At 33.3% G+C, this 17,912-nt stretch overlaps 3 protein-coding genes across 3 annotated transcripts; all 3 read right to left on the bottom strand.

The window, feature by feature from the left end:
- Positions 1–168: 168 nt before the first annotated feature.
- LOC114417190 (leucine-rich repeat extensin-like protein 4) lies at positions 169–1,804 on the bottom strand. Its single transcript, XM_028382313.1, has one exon. The coding sequence runs from the start codon at positions 1,718–1,720 to the stop codon at positions 461–463; it is 1,260 nt and encodes a 419-aa protein (XP_028238114.1). The 5' UTR covers positions 1,721–1,804; the 3' UTR covers positions 169–460.
- Positions 1,805–4,435: 2,631 nt separating this feature from the next.
- On the bottom strand, positions 4,436–7,591 carry LOC114417192 (ADP,ATP carrier protein 3, mitochondrial-like). Its single transcript, XM_028382314.1, has 4 exons — positions 7,465–7,591; positions 5,816–6,283; positions 5,355–5,726; positions 4,436–5,070 (listed from the first exon to the last, which is right to left on the bottom strand). Exons 2-4 carry the CDS (start codon positions 6,260–6,262, stop codon positions 4,771–4,773), a joined length of 1,119 nt encoding a protein of 372 aa, XP_028238115.1. The 5' UTR covers positions 6,263–6,283; positions 7,465–7,591; the 3' UTR covers positions 4,436–4,770.
- Positions 7,592–10,029: 2,438 nt separating this feature from the next.
- Positions 10,030–15,463, bottom strand: LOC114417188 (mitotic checkpoint serine/threonine-protein kinase BUB1-like). The gene is made up of 14 exons (XM_028382311.1): positions 15,325–15,463; positions 15,084–15,222; positions 14,120–14,277; positions 13,952–14,042; positions 13,697–13,807; positions 13,516–13,603; positions 12,396–12,499; positions 12,241–12,312; positions 12,076–12,165; positions 11,836–11,993; positions 11,249–11,303; positions 11,033–11,167; positions 10,822–10,943; positions 10,030–10,654 (listed from the first exon to the last, which is right to left on the bottom strand). The coding sequence occupies exons 1-14, from the start codon at positions 15,399–15,401 to the stop codon at positions 10,465–10,467; spliced, it is 1,590 nt and encodes a 529-aa protein (XP_028238112.1). The 5' UTR covers positions 15,402–15,463; the 3' UTR covers positions 10,030–10,464.
- Between the last annotated feature and the right edge of the window lie 2,449 nt (positions 15,464–17,912).

Here is a 17,912-nt window from a genome sequence, read left to right as displayed (position 1 = left end):
GGACCAATAGTTTATCTAGTGGATCAAGTTACCACCAAATTATCATGATTAGTTCTTAAACTCATAACATAATTAATACATATACTTATATTATATGTTACTTATACCAATTCGTGCAGTACCACTATTGAGTTACTAGTACGACCGAAAATCCATCAATCCAGTATCTCCACCGATAAACCACCATCCGGTTTTTAAAATTACTAATAAAAGTTCTGCCCCAGATAGAGTGGTCTACTTTGAACCTAGTATTTCCACATAACGAGAGATGACATCTATGAACTTGCTCATTTCCTGTCAAATACAAACACTTTACAAGGAATAAGACGCATGACACAACAGAATACAGACACATTTAACACACCAACCACTTTATATGTACAAAATGACTCCCTAACTCAAATTTGAACTTTATTTTTCCTATTCATATCAACACAAAAAACAAAAAACAAACGCTTGCTTAAGGGTGGCTTGGTGCAAGAAGAGGTGCAGACACAGGCATTGCTGCTGCTGCAGGTGGAACAGCCACTGAGCCAGCAGCAGAGACATTATTATTATTGCTCCCAACAACACAACAAAGCTCAGAGCAATCAACTGGGTGTTCAAGTTTTGCCTTGCATTCCTTTTCACTCCTCTGCAATGGCTTCTCTGGCAAACAGTTCCTCCTATCATCAAACACTATCCTCTTTGATGTCAAGTTCTTACAAATACCCTCTTCCTCACAGAAGAAGTTGTAAGAGAAAGTGAAGTTTGCCAAGTTTGGCAACTCACAAACCCCCACAGGGACAGTGCCACTCATCATGTTATGCCCCAAATTCAATTGCTCCAAGTGAGACAACCCTGAAAGGCTATAAGGTATAGGGCCAACAATGCTATTGAAACTCACATCCAACACTCTTAGTTTGTAGAGAAACCCTAGTTGTTGTGGCAAACACCCTGACAAGCTTGTGTTGATTAGCACAAGCTCCTCCAAAGTGTCAGCAAAGTTCACTATGCTTTCTGGAAGACACCCTCCAAATTTGTTGTTGGCAAAGACAAGGACAGAAGCTGAGATTTTTCCTAAGTTTGGTGGAATAGTGCTTATGAAGCGGTTGTTGTTAACAAAGATTGCATCAATGGTGTTGTTGAAGAGTTGAGGAGGCAACGGCCCTTCGAACTCGTTGTAGCGAAGGTCGAGGTATTTGAGCAAAGGAAGGGAAAACACAACCAAAGGAAAAGGTCCTACAAATCTGTTGTTGCTAAGATCAAGCTCATAGAGTAGAGTTAGGTTTGTGAAGGACTTTGGGAGGATTCCACAGAAACGGTTGTTGCTGAGATGAAGGACTGCAAGGTCTGATAGAAGGCCTATTTCATTGGGTAGGAACCCTGCTAAGTCTGCGAAGTTAAGGTCAATGCCAGCCACAACTGTCACTTTAGGGTCATCAAGTGAGGGAGCACAGAACACACCTGTGTAGTTGCAAACTGAAGGACCTACCCAGTTGGAAGTGAAGTTATTTGGGTCTGAGTAGATCACTTGCTTCCATGCTTGTAGGCCAAGAAACGCCATGTGAAGCCTTGTGTTCAAGGAAGGATTCTGAGTGTGTTGGTGTTTGTGATGATGGTTGTGACTGCTGGCATTGGTGTGCTTTGCATTGAGGTTGTTTATGAAACATGACAAGTGCACAAAAATGAGGAATAGCACACTGATGGTAAAGGAATAAGATGCTGAAGCTGAGGCCATTGCTTTGAGAGAATAGGGCAACGAATGGCTAATGAGTGAATCACAATCACTATATATGCAAATGAATAAGAGAAAATGGTTTGGTCTATGTAGCCACAGTATAAAAGAAATATTTACATTGTCATTTAATGATAAATTTTCATATATGATAAGCTAATAAGTTAGTTGAATTTTATGATAACTATCTTAGAATTCATACTTACTGTGATTTTTGATTGGTTGACAGTGTAAAATTTTCAAACCAATAGTATAGAATCCCTTTCATTTCATTTTCAAAGGAGAAGGCATAGTCAATTTGTTTAATCATGTTGTCTTGTTCACGTTTGAGATTAGTACAAACCAAGATGGTTAGGAAATGAAATAATCCTAAGTTGGAAGATTATCACAACAACTTTGTTACTAAAACCTACGAAAGAATGTTGGAATTGTAGGTTATTTCTCTACCAATGAGTTTCTAGATGGCAAGCATCATGGCATTGATGACAGATACGGTTTGTACTTTACATACAAAGTCAACAGTGCTCTTGATTCTGTTTGCACTTGACCATGCGCATTACAAGGACTTTTCTCCTTACAGGTAATTTTCGTAGTAGTTTGAGTGGAGTTAGAGAGGGACAGCAAGAGAAGAAATGAATGAGAATAGGGGTTTCTTTAAACCAAAGGGATGACGAAGATTTTTGTGTTAAATTAAGATTAAGCCTCTAATTAATTTGCAAAATTCTTTTGTGGTAACTACCCTGCTTGAAGATTGTCTATTGCTGCTTGTTGAACTCATGGACAAATGAGTGATTACTTTGATTGTTTTATCATGGAGTAAAACATTAACTTTGCTTCTAAAATCTTTGGGGATAAATTTAATGTATTTATGAGTCAAGAAAAGTAATTTTAGATCCTGATTTTTTACAAGGGTCAACGAATTTGGTCTCTTGCACATACTGGCGTACCAATAATGTCAATTTTTAGGACTATTTTTTTTTCTTAAAATTGAAGACTAAATTAAAATATAATATTAATTGTAGGAATCAAATTAATGTTGTACTCCTTTTGCATCATTCCTTATCACTAGTTAATTTCTATCTATTGTTAATTTGATCATTTTAACATAGACTAATCTAACTATCTAAGGATGAATGATCCTCACATTTTACCAACTAATTTAAAGCATTCATCTCATATATAATTGATTTGTGGATAAGTAAATTTAGTTTTTTTTTAAGATTTTAAGTTCAAGTAATGTAATTGAGAGAGGAGACTTCACTAAAGATGATCAATCATCTTTTTAATGAAAATTAATCATCAACAATATTGATAAATATTTCACACCAATGTTACAATTATTAAAAAAATAAAAAATAAGAATAAAGTAGTCATGTTTATTTAAGACTGTTTCATGTTGTTAATTTTATTTAGGGTTAAAACTTTCCAACATGTTTTGTAATTAATTACTTTACTATGTTTCTTAAAAAAAAAAAACTTTATTATTTTGGACTTTAGTTGAGTGGTATTAATTAGACTCATCTCCCCCCTCCAAAAAAATATAATAATATAGGTTGGCCCATTATGAATTAAATATCATTTAGGTTAAATTGTAATTTTAATCCTTCTAGTTTTTTAAATTTATGATTTTGATTTCCCAGAATTTTAATTGTAACATTTAGTCCTCCTAGTCTTATAAATTGGTAATTTTGGTCATCTTGATAAATTATTAACAAATAATTCTGATTAATTGAATTATTAATTTAATTATAAATCAATCAAAATTATTAATTATTAAAAATTGAATAAAAATTAGGGAACCAAAATTACAATTTAGCTAATATGTTAATATATGAATATGAATAAGTTAGAACATAACTGGTTATTTTAGATTAAAAAGGGTTTGATATTCATGCATGCATTGTTAGTGTAAAAAAGGTTTTACACCATTAATTGATTCAAAATGACCCTTTGTATGGCTTTTATCATACAATACATGACACATTTCATTGCATAAACTATTTACTCAGAAAACAAAAATCCTTGAACAAATTCCAACCCTTTTTTGACAGGAATCAAATTCCAACTTAATACGTACAGGATTTTTTTTACAAAAATGTATCTTTAAACCAATCTATTTAACCCGCAACCGAACCCAATACATAGGCTCCGTGATGGATGGACTTTATCCAAATGGATTAAGTAAAGTCAACTCCCACAAAATGTGTTATTTATTTATCAAAAAGTTCGAAACTAGCTTTAGGACCAAGTCCCAACTTGGCCTAAGCAGAAAGCAAAACAAAACTCGTCCCTCCTTGTGTTGTATGTAAACAAACGATAGTTACAATTTTCGTGCTTACGTATTGCTAGGCATATCTTACTTTGAACTTTGTTGAAATACGTAGTAATTCATTAATCACAATTTCAAACTTAACAGCCAAGAATTACAAACCCAAAATTAACTTAGCATAACCCATAAAGCCTTTATTTGGATAACTCAAAGATAAACGAATTTCAAATATTTTTTAAAGTTGCGAAAATTAAATAAAAAAGCTCAATGTTTTTAAAATTTTAATTATGAAAAAAAAAACCAAATGCACAAACAACAAAACGCTAAATTATGTTGAAAAAAACGCTAAATTTATCGCAGCCTGTGGAGCAGGGTAACTCATTAGAACATAATATTAAAACCAAGCTTAAGAACATTGCAACTATTTAAATCCTGCACTGAATCAAATATTCAACCACCATATAATTAAGATTTACATAACCATAACCATTAAACGAGCTTGAATTTAACGAAACTTTCACCAGAAATAATCGCATTTTAACCACACATGAGCAATCAAACCGAGTCTTAATTATTTCAACCGGGGGGGTTCTCAAACTTCAGGATTATAAGCTGATGGCATGAAATGAAACAACCAAAATGAAAATTCTTGTTTCCAAAACTATGATTTCTACGTATCAAGGTCCTAAATTTGGGAAAATATCAATACCAATATTTCTCATCCAAAATTATTCAAATGACAAGGGAATCGGCATGATTATCCCAGGAAATTGTCGTCATCATCTTAGCCACCTCCACCAGATCCGTATTTCTTTCCGAACAAGACAAGCTGCAGCTTGTCATAACCAGCAAGCACACCAGCACCTGCAACAGCACGCAATATGTTTGCACCAGCACCTTTGAAGAGTGACTTGGCACCCTCATTTGCGACGATTGTTTGGAATGCATGCAAAGAGCTCTTGTACTTCACAGCCTCTCCAGAAGTCATCATCATCCTTCTACGAACAGTGTCAATGGGGTAAGAAGCCAAACCAGCACCAATTGTGATTCCCCATCCCAAAAGGAAACTAGCAAAGAAACTATCCTGTTAACAAGAAGATACCGTGGTAAATAACACAAAATAAATAAGGGGGAGAAGTTAAGAGTTAGAACTTAAGTATATAGGCATTACTAAATGCGCTTGACTTGACGCTAATGTCAAATACATTAATAAATCAAAATTATTCTGAACAGTAACATTTTTTAACTATGTAAAACCCATACAAAAGCTTCAAGGTGACAAAATTAACAATTATTCATGTAGCTGACATACTGTTAAAAAAAATAATGCCTAACATACCATATTTCAAATTCAAATTTTGTACATACCTGCAACCCACCAACCAAAACTACTGGCTTCAGGGAATCATACATTCCAAAGTAAAGACCGCGATACACTATAATTCCAACACATGATATGTTGAACCCACGATAAAGGCCAGCAACACCATCAGACTTGATGGTTTTCCTGTAAACATCAACCAAGCCATTAAACTGCCTCTCACCACCCTTCTTTGCGGCCTTTGCATCGTTTGCTAAACGAGTCCGGGCATAATCCAAAGAATAGACAAATAAGAGGGAAGAAGCCCCAGCAGCCCCACCAGATGCCAAATTCCCAGCAAACCACTTCCAGTAGCCATCTTTGTCCTTTTTAAAGTTGAAAAGTCTCTTGAAGTAATCCTTAAAGGCAAAGTTCAGAGCCTGGAAGGAAAAGTAGGATATTAGGAATTTTACAGAAATGATATATAGAGAAACTCCGAAACAAAGTCAAATACATTCACTTCAATCACCTGAGTAGGGAAATATCTGATAACATTAGCAGTATTGCCCCTCCAAAGAGCAATCACACCCTCATCCTTCATGGTTCGAGCAAAACAATCACCAATTCCCTTGTATGGCTCAGATAACCGACCACTTTTGATCATTTCATCCTGATTTTGGATAAGCAATTTGACTCGTTCAATTGGAGCAGCAGCTGTCTTTGACACAGCAGCAGACACTCCACCCATCAGAAAATCCACTAGAAATCCACTCACTCCTTTCTCTGCTGGAGCATGCACAGTAACTGGAGATCCAGGCGACACAACAGCCAACCCAGAAGAGTGCAGTCCTCCATTGAAGTAAGAAACAGTCGAGGAATAATTCCCAGAGTTAAAGTTGGGGCTTAGCCTGGACACCAGGTAAGACTGTCCAGCTAGCTTCTGAACAACTGATGGATGCTGTGGTCCATCAGCCATGATTGCAGTCTAGATGGCGACCTGTCAACATTTACCCATTACAATAAGCCATAGATTCAACAACACTAGAGTTAAAATAAATCCTTACTAAAACACCACTTTAAAAGAAAATCAAATGCATTTGAAGCATCATACACCAGAAATCTAACACACATTTGGCAACTCCGATTAAAATTAAACACGTCTTAACACAAAATGCTTTACAAGGCATTCACAAAATGTACACAGATATACTGAATGTATGTGGAACAGTGTTATCAATGGTGGATGGCAGAGATATAAGGTGGGTTGAATGGTTAAGGTGAAGAGGGGAAAGAACGCGGATTCAATCCTCTCTACTAAAAAAACTAACCATTAACATTTGTCAATACAAAAAAAGACGAATGGCAGAAGGCCAAAAGTTCTTCCATACAAACATGTCATTGCGTCCCTTCACAAATTGCCTACGGCGGTTAGCAAAAAATCCGCCATGGCGGCAGCTATTTAACAACACTGATGTAGAGACACTGTAAATACAGATAAAAAGAAATTCAATATCAAGTATCCTTTTATCAATCAAACACTTCATCCAAAAACAGGAATACCATTTTCTTCATTGTAATAACACAATACTTCATAAACTTACTCTAAGCATTCACAAATCATAGAAATACTTCGTAAACTTAACCAAAGCGCACATGAATCCAACATCACTAGTTCACTACTTAAAAATGCAATTGATAAAAACCTCAAAATTTTATAGATAGCAGAATGCGAGTATCTGACTAAGCACAAAGCAAACAACACTACAAATTCAAATCCTAGAACAGTTGATCTCACTCTCGCTCTCACAAATCACAAACTCATTATTCTACTTTTCAAATTGTCTCTCAGTTCGGACACCACCGCGAAATTCGATTAAAGAGAAGGTCAGATAGCAAATCAAGTACTACTAAAGATCCAACATCACTGCTCTGGTTAAGGAGTGATGTTGGATTTGTAAGTACTATTAAAAGTGGGAGATATAAGATGAATTGGAAGGTTAAGGAAGAAGGAAAGGGCCGGATTCGATTCACTATCATTATAACAACTAACATTTCACTGAGAAACTAACTAACTACAGAACAAAAATTAAGAAGAAACACAGAAAATGGAAAAAGCAAAATCGTGGAGAAAATAAAATAGAAGAAAGTGCAGAGAATGGAAGAAGAAAAGGGGAATACCTGAAGAGAGGTGCTCCGTTGAGATCGTGAGACAAGAGAAGAGAAGAGAAGAGAAGAGAAGAAGACTGAGACTATAAATGGAAGCACCGAAAGAGGGGCATTAGGGTTTTATATCTAATGACGAATTTGCCCCTTGCTATTTTCCTTTTGTCTTCTTCAACCATTTTTCTTGAGTGTTGTTAGGTGCACCCCGTACTTAATGGTAAAAGTCAAAAATATCCCTGCATAAATAATTTTTATAGATTAAGTTGATTCGTAAAAGGCTTACAGTGTAAGACTTTTACGGATTAAGTTGATCCATATGCTTAAAATATCAACATACGAATCAACTTGATCCATATACTTAAAATATCAACATACGGATCAAGTTGATCCGTAAGGCTTTTCTGGATCAAGTTGATCCGTAAGTCTTTTAAAGATCAAGTTGATCCGTATGCTTAAAATATCAACATACAAATCAAGTTGATCCGTATGTTTAAAATATGAACATACGAATTAACTTGATCCTTAAGTCTTTTACAAATCACTCTCTCATGCACACCCAACACAAATGAGGGACAATTTTGACATTTTTAAAAAATGTTGGATATACCAATAATAATGCTAGGTACACCTAACAACACCTTTTTTCTTTCAGCCAAACAAAAACTGAGGGGTTCTGTCAGCACCCGACATCCTCCCATAAAAAATTGTATACTTCTTCAATGAGTAACGTACTTCGTAAACCCCTAATAATAAAAACAAAAAAAAACGAAAGAAAAAAAAACATTTCGAAATATTTAGCATGAACCTTGTCCGTGGTCATAATTTACAATTCTCTATTTTATTATACTTTTTAATATGTTTTTATTTTAAAAAATTATATGTTAGCACTTAAACAATTGATTTTTTTTAGAGGAACATGTAAACAATTGATGTATTCAGATAATAGTTTCTTTAAAAATGTCTTCTAACGTTTTTTTTTAGATATAAGATAGGTCGTCTTCTATCATTTTAATTTATATAAAAGTATGTTTTAAAAAATATTAGGTTTATAATTATGTCTGCATTTACATAAATATAAATTATTCTTTAAAATTAAATGTGTAATACATATGCCTTTGTTTTTGTTTTTTAGTCATTTATTTATTAGAAATTAATTTTATCTTTATGAATTTTCAATTTGTAAGTATAATAAAAGTAAAAAGAAAAATTATCATACATATTATGATTCAATAAATTTTTAACTCCGACAAAGTTATCTATCCATACTTATGGCTCCTTAGCTTAGGTCTTTTTATTTTTTCCGGCCTTTACTTTGTTACATTTTTAAATGGTTGGGCATCATCCTCTCATATTATTTGCCTATTTCAATTGTCAATTTGCTCGTATTGCACGATTTTTTTCCCCACTTTTCTCGTTATTATGGAGTTAACATTATGTCGTGCCTGATTGACAATGATTCAAGCTTAGAATTTAAACTTTGAATTAAATAGAAAAAAGTAAAAATCTATATAACCAATAATAACAATCCAGTCAACCTACACTTTACATGAACCAAATCGTTAAAGAGCCATATTCGCTTCTTGGTGACTTTTATTTAAGAGCATTTATCGTATATTGAGAGATTAGGTGGCAACGATTGAATGCGTTAAAGTTTAGAATCTTTTGCATAAACGTAGATATAGTTCACCAAGTGGATGCACTTAGTTAACCAAAGTTGTAGACACACATTGTTAATTAATTATTCATGTCAATAATATATTAACATAGTACAGCTAACTAAAACAGTTAGGTGCATCAAATTCATTCCAGAATCTCCAAGTTCTAAGAAACGTTGACGTGTTAAATTGGTCCATATTAATTCCCTGGGAAGTGGAAGCAAAAAATCGATACTGATGTAAGCTTTAGAAGAGGCAGTAATTGAAAATTAGTGTGTTTGAATTCACGTTCACAAGTTGATTTTAAATAGAATAGATTTTAATTAAAATTGATTCTAAAGCGATATGATTTATGTTTTAACATTTTATTATAAAATCAAATTAGAAGTAAAATTCAATAAAAAAATTTAAATTCAATATCAAAATTACTCAAACTTGCTTTAAGTTAAAATCAATTCTAAATTCAATAAATTTTAAATTATGCTCTAATGTAAAACTAAACATGTAAAAATATATTTAAAATCAAATCTGAACCAAAAATCAATTCTCTAACATCAAATCAAACACACTTTGTTGTGTTTGAAGAACCTTCTCAAAACTCTTGTCCAGTTATAAATTACATAAATTTTATCTTTTTTTTTTTCTTTTTTGCCAGAATACAAGTTTAGATGAATTGGATCCTAAACACTCACCAGTGTCTTAAGACTCATTTAGATTTTAAAAAAATACTTATAGATTATAAGGCTCATTTGGATTTTAAAAAAATACTTATAGATTTACCCAAGTCCACACATAGACGGCGAGATTCATACCCACATTCATTATGGATACTAGTCTTCTTTACCAACCTTGTTGGTACGTAAATTCCATCTAGCACCATAGCGTACGTAAAAAAGAAAGCCAAGCATCATAGAACTCAACCAAATATAAGATTTAAACGAACTCAACTTTATAGATAATTTGAACATGATACATGCCCTAGACAAGAAACATAACGGCATATAGTATACAACTGTCGTACCTGCTTATTGACACTCTACATTTGCACATGTATGTACAGCATTACTTAAAAAGGTCAAATTTCTGACCTTACTCAAACTACAGAAGGCACAAAGAGCTTGTCTCTGCAGTGGATATGTAAGAGTGTACCCACTCCACCCTAGCTTTAATTGAACTGCATTATGATCTTAACTCACTAAAACTTGGGTCTTTTCCCTAATTAAAAGGCGTGTGCTAGAAAACAAGACAAAACACCAAAGGAAGTTTACCTTCTAATATGTCCGTGATTGCTTGCACTATGCATTTGTTTACTTTTCTACCTTCATAACAACAACATAATAGGTGTAGTGATCTTAAAACATTAAGCAGAGCACAAGGAAGCCCTTTGCTTTGAGAGTAACTCCTTTAGTTTCTTTATAAGCTGCGGATTGGAGCTCAAGTAGTCTTGGAAGGACTTCTTCAGGTCCTGCAGCAAACTCCTATCATCATCATGGGGGTATTGGTTTAGCATCTTAGTGAAGAAAGTCTTCCAGAGCTCAATGTTCCAGTAACTGTTTTATTCAACAAGCGAAATGTCAGAATGAAAAAGGAAGCGGTGAAAAGCACTTCCGTTGCGGCATTTTGGAAAGAGACAATTTTCATACAACGATCCCTTATAAAAAAATCGCAGTGCTAAACAGAAGTAACAATTGCATACAATATAACACTAGGAACATACCGTTTAAAGGGTAGTTTGGGAAGATACATGTAGCTACCATCAGATTGTTCTTTTTTGACGACTTCCATATAGCAATTATGCAACATCATATGGACAACAGCACAAAGGCCATATGCATCTACCTGTTGGCAGGTGATAGAGAACGGAAACTCAAAAGACGGTAAATAATGAGTTCCATTGCATTTGTAGTGTAATTTAAGAGGTGACTTGCCTGAAATTTCCACGGCTTATCCTCTAGCATCTCAATGCAGCGAAAACCAGAAGTTTTGCAATCTCCCTTAAATAGTGTGTGATCTGGAAAGAGATGCAAATCAATCCCTCTTCCCCAGTCAACAAGGCAAAGACCCTGCAAGATAAACAATATGTACTGTCTATTAATGAAGCCAACAAAAAAAAAATCTTATTATATCATCCAAGAAAAACTGACCTGATCACACCAAGGACCACTTCGGCTCAAGAACCCATCTTCTGTAAGGTCACCCCTGAAAAATAGCACCATCCACAAATTTAAATCATCTAAGCAACTTGACACAACATATTGCTATGCATTGCACATCATACTATGCTCATTAAACAAAAATATTTCAAGCATTTGCAATCAGAATCTGTCAGTAAATATAGCAAGGCATGTTTAAATTGATGATGCTTTCAATTTTCACTCCAGTAGATGATGCTTTGGTAGATACAGATGACCTTTGTATACCTCACATCCTTAGGTACAAGAGTATAAAATAACAAGGACGCAAACAATGGGTTGAAAATATCCTTACTTTAGATTATAGATACATTGAGTCATTAATTATACCCTCGTAAATTAAGAATTGGGAAACAACTTTACAATTACAGTTTTACAAGGTACAAAAAATCAAAGAATGAAGGAAAGGTACAAATGGATAACACGAAAAGAAAGGGAAAGTTTTGAAGTATTAGAATATTAGAATTCTGATTGTACGAGCATGAAGTTTGTTAAAATAAGTCACATGAGTATGAACTGCAACAGATGCTTAAATTTACCTAGCATAGCGAATTAGCAGATTATCAGGCTTGAAATCACCATGAATCAAGCCAACACCATGCAAAGTTTCAACCATGTGTAACATTTCTATTGTGTAGTAAATGCATAACACTTCTTCCATGGATTTTCCTATGACCACATATGAGTTTATCACATCCTGCATAGTATTTTCAGTTGAAGATTAATACCAAAAGATATTGAAGATAATAGGGAAAATCAAAGGAAATAAAATAACAGACCTGTAGTGTCCCATTAGCTAAATAGTCACAGATGAGTATACTACAGTCAGAATAGACATGAATTCGGTGAGCAAAACCATAACTTGACCTCTGATAAAGGATAACTCAGAATAAGTAGATGTTCACAGAAAAGGCAGGTTGATAGCATAGTTGATAACAGCATACCTCTCTATCTAAGATGCGCTTATCAAGCAGACGATAAACGTAAAATTCCCAAGGGAAAGCTGGTTTTTGTATCTGCCATTAAAGTTTCAAAATACAATCTAGTGAGACAATAGGCCCACGTTTCAGAGAAAAATTATTTGAAAAGCCATCATCACCTTTAGTGCAACAACATTGTCAGGATCACTGTCGACATTAGCCTTATATACTTGGGCAAAACCACCCTGTCCAGCACAGCCCTTTATATGGTACTTCATTCCACCTGTAATGTCATGATAAGGACAAAGAGGAGTAATAGTACCATTAGTAAAACAAATTGAAGCCCACATATAAGGAAGCAGCTTATAGAGAAATAAGTAAACCTAGTTCTAGTATAAACCATTCTGTAACATGATTATCTATAAAATAAATAAAAAATAAAAAAAGCTAATAATACTGGGGAGATGTAATGAATTCAATTCAAATTCAAGAAAGATAGCACATAGGCTGATAAGTTACATGATCAGATAAGTCATAACTATAGGCTGGCAACACAAAGTAACTGTAAGCTATTAAAGTAGTGAACAGTTGAATACAACAAGTTGTCCTGCCCATAATATTTTACAAAATATAAATTCAATTGAACATACACTTGATGTTACATATTTTTATTATCTAAATATCTAACATCCAATATATACATTTATCATTGCAAGATAAAGTTTTAGTGGCAGGATCATTCCATTTTGTGTTTGGATATATGAACTTCCCAAGCTAAACAGTTTGCAAAACATTACAAGAAAATGACTAATGACGGGTAGTTTTATTTCATAATAACTTTTTCTTTTGGGGGGGAGCACGGATCTCCTAACTAATCCATGGTACCAGTTTACTCCTAATGTTAGTGTTTCAAATCCTTGAATAACAGTGGTAGACAGAAGAAAATATAAGCAAGTAAATTCACATAATATGGACTCTTAAGGTATGCAGAAAGCTGGAAAGCAGTCAAGCAACTATATTCAAAGTTCAAGTGAAACATTATTTTGGGGTCAGTCATACTAGAACCTGAAAGATGGAAATTATCTTTTTTGTCCATATATATATAGTCCTTTTCTAGACTAAATTAATGTACAAACAGGATTAAATTGATGGGTATTTGTTTTCATCTTTCAAGGACAAAAATAGTGATTTTCATTTTTTAGGGACTAATACGACCAAATCAAAGTTTTTCAAGAACCAAAATGGTGTTTTACTCTCATATTTCATATAATAATATGATAAGACTAAAGAGTGTATAACCTATCTCTAAAACTTTATTCCTTGATGAATTCTTCAAGGTAGATAAGGCCACTTTTCCTGTGTATGGTTTAGTGCTTGAACGATACCCCTGAAACGTATTTAAAGAAGCATAAGGGAACTGAACCTTTGTCAGATGTGTTAAATCAAGGCAAGTAGATAACAGAGGATTAAAACAACTCACATCAAATTTCATAATTAAAGGATATATCTTCTTTAAAAGGCTATCCATGGTGGAAGTGCCCCAAGGATTAATGCCATTATCTTCCAAATTCTTGGATTCTTTATCATCAACCTGAACTCAGATATTATATAAGAATTCTTAAATTAGTGATTGGAAATCTCAAAATTGAACTGACATAAGTGGCAGAGACCATAAACAATAATAGTATACAAAATTTTGTTTTTTAATTGTAAGGGACTGTTCCAATATCCATACCTTCTGAGTTGAAGCAGCATTCTGTATTTCAGAAATTCTACTGAGAAATAAGGTCCGTGCCTTCTTCAACCACTCAATTGGCTCCGTATTCCTATCGAACATTGATCCAAACATAAAATCAAAATTAAATTTTCTCACTATGCAACTTGCAATATCAAAAAAACCTACCTGCAAATGCCAAGCTGATAGATGGTGAGAGCATCATGCAATCTTCCCTTCAACTCAAAAAAACTTGCAGACCACACATAAAGTGAAGAATTATTGGTACATACATTACTGTCCAGCATTTCTTTGAAAACACTATCAAAATCATCACTAACTCCCATCTGCACAAAGAAACCAACAGAACCAAGTTAACCCCTTCCTAAAGTTCCTGAAATCAACAACATTCCACATCACATCCTAGCCTGTAAACAGTTCCAAACTTCCAACAACATAATTGATTCTGTTGCTTATGCTCATGCATGCAACAGCAAGTTACTTTGTTAGTTGCAATATCAGTAAGATTAATGCATTAAGGTCTTCCTTGGATAAACTTTTTCATAAACAATTATAGAAGAAGAAAATAGGAAGTATGTTAAGATCAACTTATGCACTTCAACTTTTGCAGAAACTCTGTCATCCAACATCTCTAAAAGCTGATAAGCATAAGTTGATTTTAACTTATGGAAGAAGTTTAAAGTCATGTTTGAATAAATTTCTCAATAAAAACGAGAAAATAAAATGAATTATGTTTCTCTCCTAGGGACAAATTGGTTTATGCATAAGCTTGTCTATACGAAGTTATCAACTCTCTCATTTAGCTTCTTTAAAAGCTGATTTTTAGCCTCTGCATAAACTAATATTAACTTATGAGGAAAACTTAATTCATTTTTCCTTCTCATTTTTTCCTCCTATAAGTGTTTATTGATCCAAACATGGCCCATTTCATTTTGCTTTCTTATTTTCTCCTTCTGCAGTTGCTTATCAAGAAGTTTATCCAGACAGGCCAAAGACACTTCAATTAGCTACTTTAATCACTATTACTCGTTGAATCGTTAATCTCTCAGTGTACATAAACCCTAGGGCGTGTTGAATTCGGCATCAAAGATATAAAATGTTTTCACATAAAGAGAGAAAGAGAGAGAATTACATAGAGGAGCCAGATCTTGAGGAATCTGACGTCGTTTCGGTAGCGGTCATTGTTCTTGAAGTTTCTGATGCAATCTTTGAGTAAGTTACTGAGACTCGAAGCGGAGTCGTCGGAAGCTTCTAGGGCTTTCTTGATAGACCTGAAATTCACACACAAAATTAAAAATTAAAAAAAAAACGCAGAAAATTGATGAGATTGTGGAACTTTGTGTGTGCGTGAGAGAGAGAGAGAGAGAAGGAACCGGAGAAAGGGTAAGAGAGGATCGTGGTGAGCGTCGACGGCGGCGATTCTGAAACGCGGGGGTGAGTAGCTGAGCATGGTGAGAAACTCGGAATCTGAGAACTGAATGTTGAAGCGCGGAAATTTTGAATTTACATGGTGTTTGGATAGTTCCGTTTTAAAAAAAAAAAAACAAGAGAGTTATAATATTCGGACTATTTTTTTTCAATATTTTTTATCACATGTATTATTCATTTATTGCATGGTAAAATCAAATTAAAAGTAATTAAAGTATAAATTGTGTTAAAAGAAAATTAGAATCTAAATAGAAGATATTATTAAAAAAAAATCTAATGGAAACAAAAAGATAGTTATAAATCTATTATTTTTGGTTTTGAAAAGTAGTGTAAAAGTGATTTTAAAATGAATTTAAAAATCATTTTAGCACTATTGTAATAAAATAGGTTTTGTTTTAAAAATTATATTTGAAAATAAAAAAATAAAAACTTGCAACCACCTAAATAGGTATTTAATTAGGGATTTTATTATTTATGGGTCTTAGTATCCTTATGTTTATGGCTATATGAGATTTAGGGATCTATTGATTTTATGTTAGGAAGAGAAAGATAAAAATTTCACATTTGTCACATGACATAGATGGGATAAAATTTGTCCAAAGGCTTAGAAGATGCCTGTGTCACAAGTCACGAGCCAGACAAATTTGTCATGATTGTAACTTTTTTTGTCATTATTTTATAATATTAAAAAAAAAACCCTTTTAGTAAGGGACCTTAGAAGTCTTCCAAAGAAATTATAGACTTTTTAACCCATAATAAGATATTGTAATTCTAGTAAGGAGCAACCAATCTATCAAGACTTAGGATTTAAGTGATAATTTCATGTTCTTCCTAACTCTAAGCATAGTAAACGATCAAACTAGACTTAGAGGTTGGCATAAAAGTTGTAAATAATTGTTTTAGCTTTCCAACAAGGTAAAAATCAAGTTGATAGTATTATCACAACTCTAAATATTGTGATTACCCTCTACAAAAGTCATAGACGCATAATAAGAAAAGAAATGAGATAATACCCAAAGCCTAAGAATAAAGTTATTATTGGTTGTAACTGTAACTTGTATGTGTAATGTGTCTTGAGATGTAAGTTGAATGTCATTATGATTAGTGATCTAACCCGTGAGTGATGGCAAGAATGAGCTCAATTGGTATCTCAATAGTGAGTGATGTAATCTATGAATGATGTGATCTAGTGTGTGCATTGGGATGTGACATGCATCATTTACATTGAGTTGCGAGTTAGCGTGAAATAGATACAAGCCAATCGGTGGAGGTCATGACAAATTTAGCTTAGACCTTGAAGGTTTTAGAGACCTAATGTGAAAACCCTAATGGTCTATGTTAATCCATAATATTGGGGTGTACTTCAAAAACTACGTAACCCTAATGAGTCATCAGGTGGATATCATTCTATTGTAGTGTAGTCTATAGCAAAGGCATTGATGTCGATGACGCTTCTTATGGGTAGACACATGCGCTCCTAAACTATTTAAGAGTTAGAGTTGGTACCATATGACATATGAAGTAGAGTTAGCATGACATTGCATTACACATGAACTTGATTGTTAGTGATTGTTAATAAGCCTTTGCGTATTTTTTATTGAGAAAAAACTAAGTCTCATGTTGACTACAGATAAGAAAGATATAGAATATATATATATATATATATATATATATATATATATATATATATATATATATATATAAGCAAGGAGCAACTTCTATCCCATAAACTAATTTTCGAGTTGAGTTAAACTCAAACCATATTCTAAGATGATATCAGAACCTATTCTAAATCCATTCAAAAAGTCACCCACACACCGAGCCCAAAAGTGTTGGACTTGGGTGTATTGAGAAAAACCTAAGTCTCACATTACTTAGAGATAAGACAAAGACATAATATATAAGCCAGGGACAATTCTCATCTCATGAGCTAACTTTTGGGATTGAATTAAGTCAAAACCCACATTCTAAGATTTTCAATGTTAAGAGAATATTAACTAACTTTTGAAGTTAAATTAGACCTATACTCATATTCTAAGATCTTGAATATCAAGGAAATATTGCAGGTGATGTTCAGTCAAACCACACATAAGATGTTAGATAGGAAGCTTAGCATTTTATTTAGAGAAATTTTATGTTTAATTATAGGACTATATGCTCTAATAGACTATGATGCGAGGACAATATGAATTATTTATCACTAGAGCAAAAAATGACAAAAATTCTTATATCCTAATGACAAAAATTATTATATCCTATGTAATATCCCATGACCCACAAAAAATGCTCCAATAATTCAAAATGATTTCTTCCTATAAAAATGCTCTAAGCTCCTAAAAATATATATTATTTATTCATCTTACAATGAATGTCGGGATAAAAAATAGTAACTTTAAGTTTAAATGTTAGGAGGAATGAAAGTTAAAAAAAACTATTTTATAAGAATCATAATTAAAACTCACTCATTTTACAAGAATGATTTCATATTTTAAAATGATGAGAAACAATGAATAATTTCTACCTCAACTAAAAT

Source organism: Glycine soja, chromosome 6, assembly GCF_004193775.1.
Source record: "Glycine soja cultivar W05 chromosome 6, ASM419377v2, whole genome shotgun sequence".
In the NCBI taxonomy this organism is placed as follows: domain Eukaryota; kingdom Viridiplantae; phylum Streptophyta; class Magnoliopsida; order Fabales; family Fabaceae; genus Glycine; species Glycine soja.
This window is presented reverse-complemented; position numbering and strand designations above follow the sequence as displayed.

Coding starts and splice junctions, on each gene's coding strand:
- LOC114417190 (XM_028382313.1), bottom strand. CDS start 1,720: ATGGCCTCAGCTTCAGCATCTTATTCCTTTACCATCAGTGTGCTATTC.
- LOC114417192 (XM_028382314.1), bottom strand. CDS start 6,262: ATGGCTGATGGACCACAGCATCCATCAGTTGTTCAGAAGCTAGCTGGA. Junction 5,727..5,815: donor TCAGATATTTCCCTACTCAG/GTGATTGAAGTG, acceptor TTTTCCTTCCAG/GCTCTGAACTTTGCCTTTAA. Junction 5,071..5,354: donor TTTTGGTTGGTGGGTTGCAG/GTATGTACAAAA, acceptor TCTTGTTAACAG/GATAGTTTCTTTGCTAGTTT.
- LOC114417188 (XM_028382311.1), bottom strand. CDS start 15,401: ATGCTCAGCTACTCACCCCCGCGTTTCAGAATCGCCGCCGTCGACGCT. Junction 14,278..15,083: donor TCAAGATCTGGCTCCTCTAT/GTAATTCTCTCT, acceptor TTCTTTGTGCAG/ATGGGAGTTAGTGATGATTT. Junction 13,808..13,951: donor ATGCTGCTTCAACTCAGAAG/GTATGGATATTG, acceptor ATCTGAGTTCAG/GTTGATGATAAAGAATCCAA.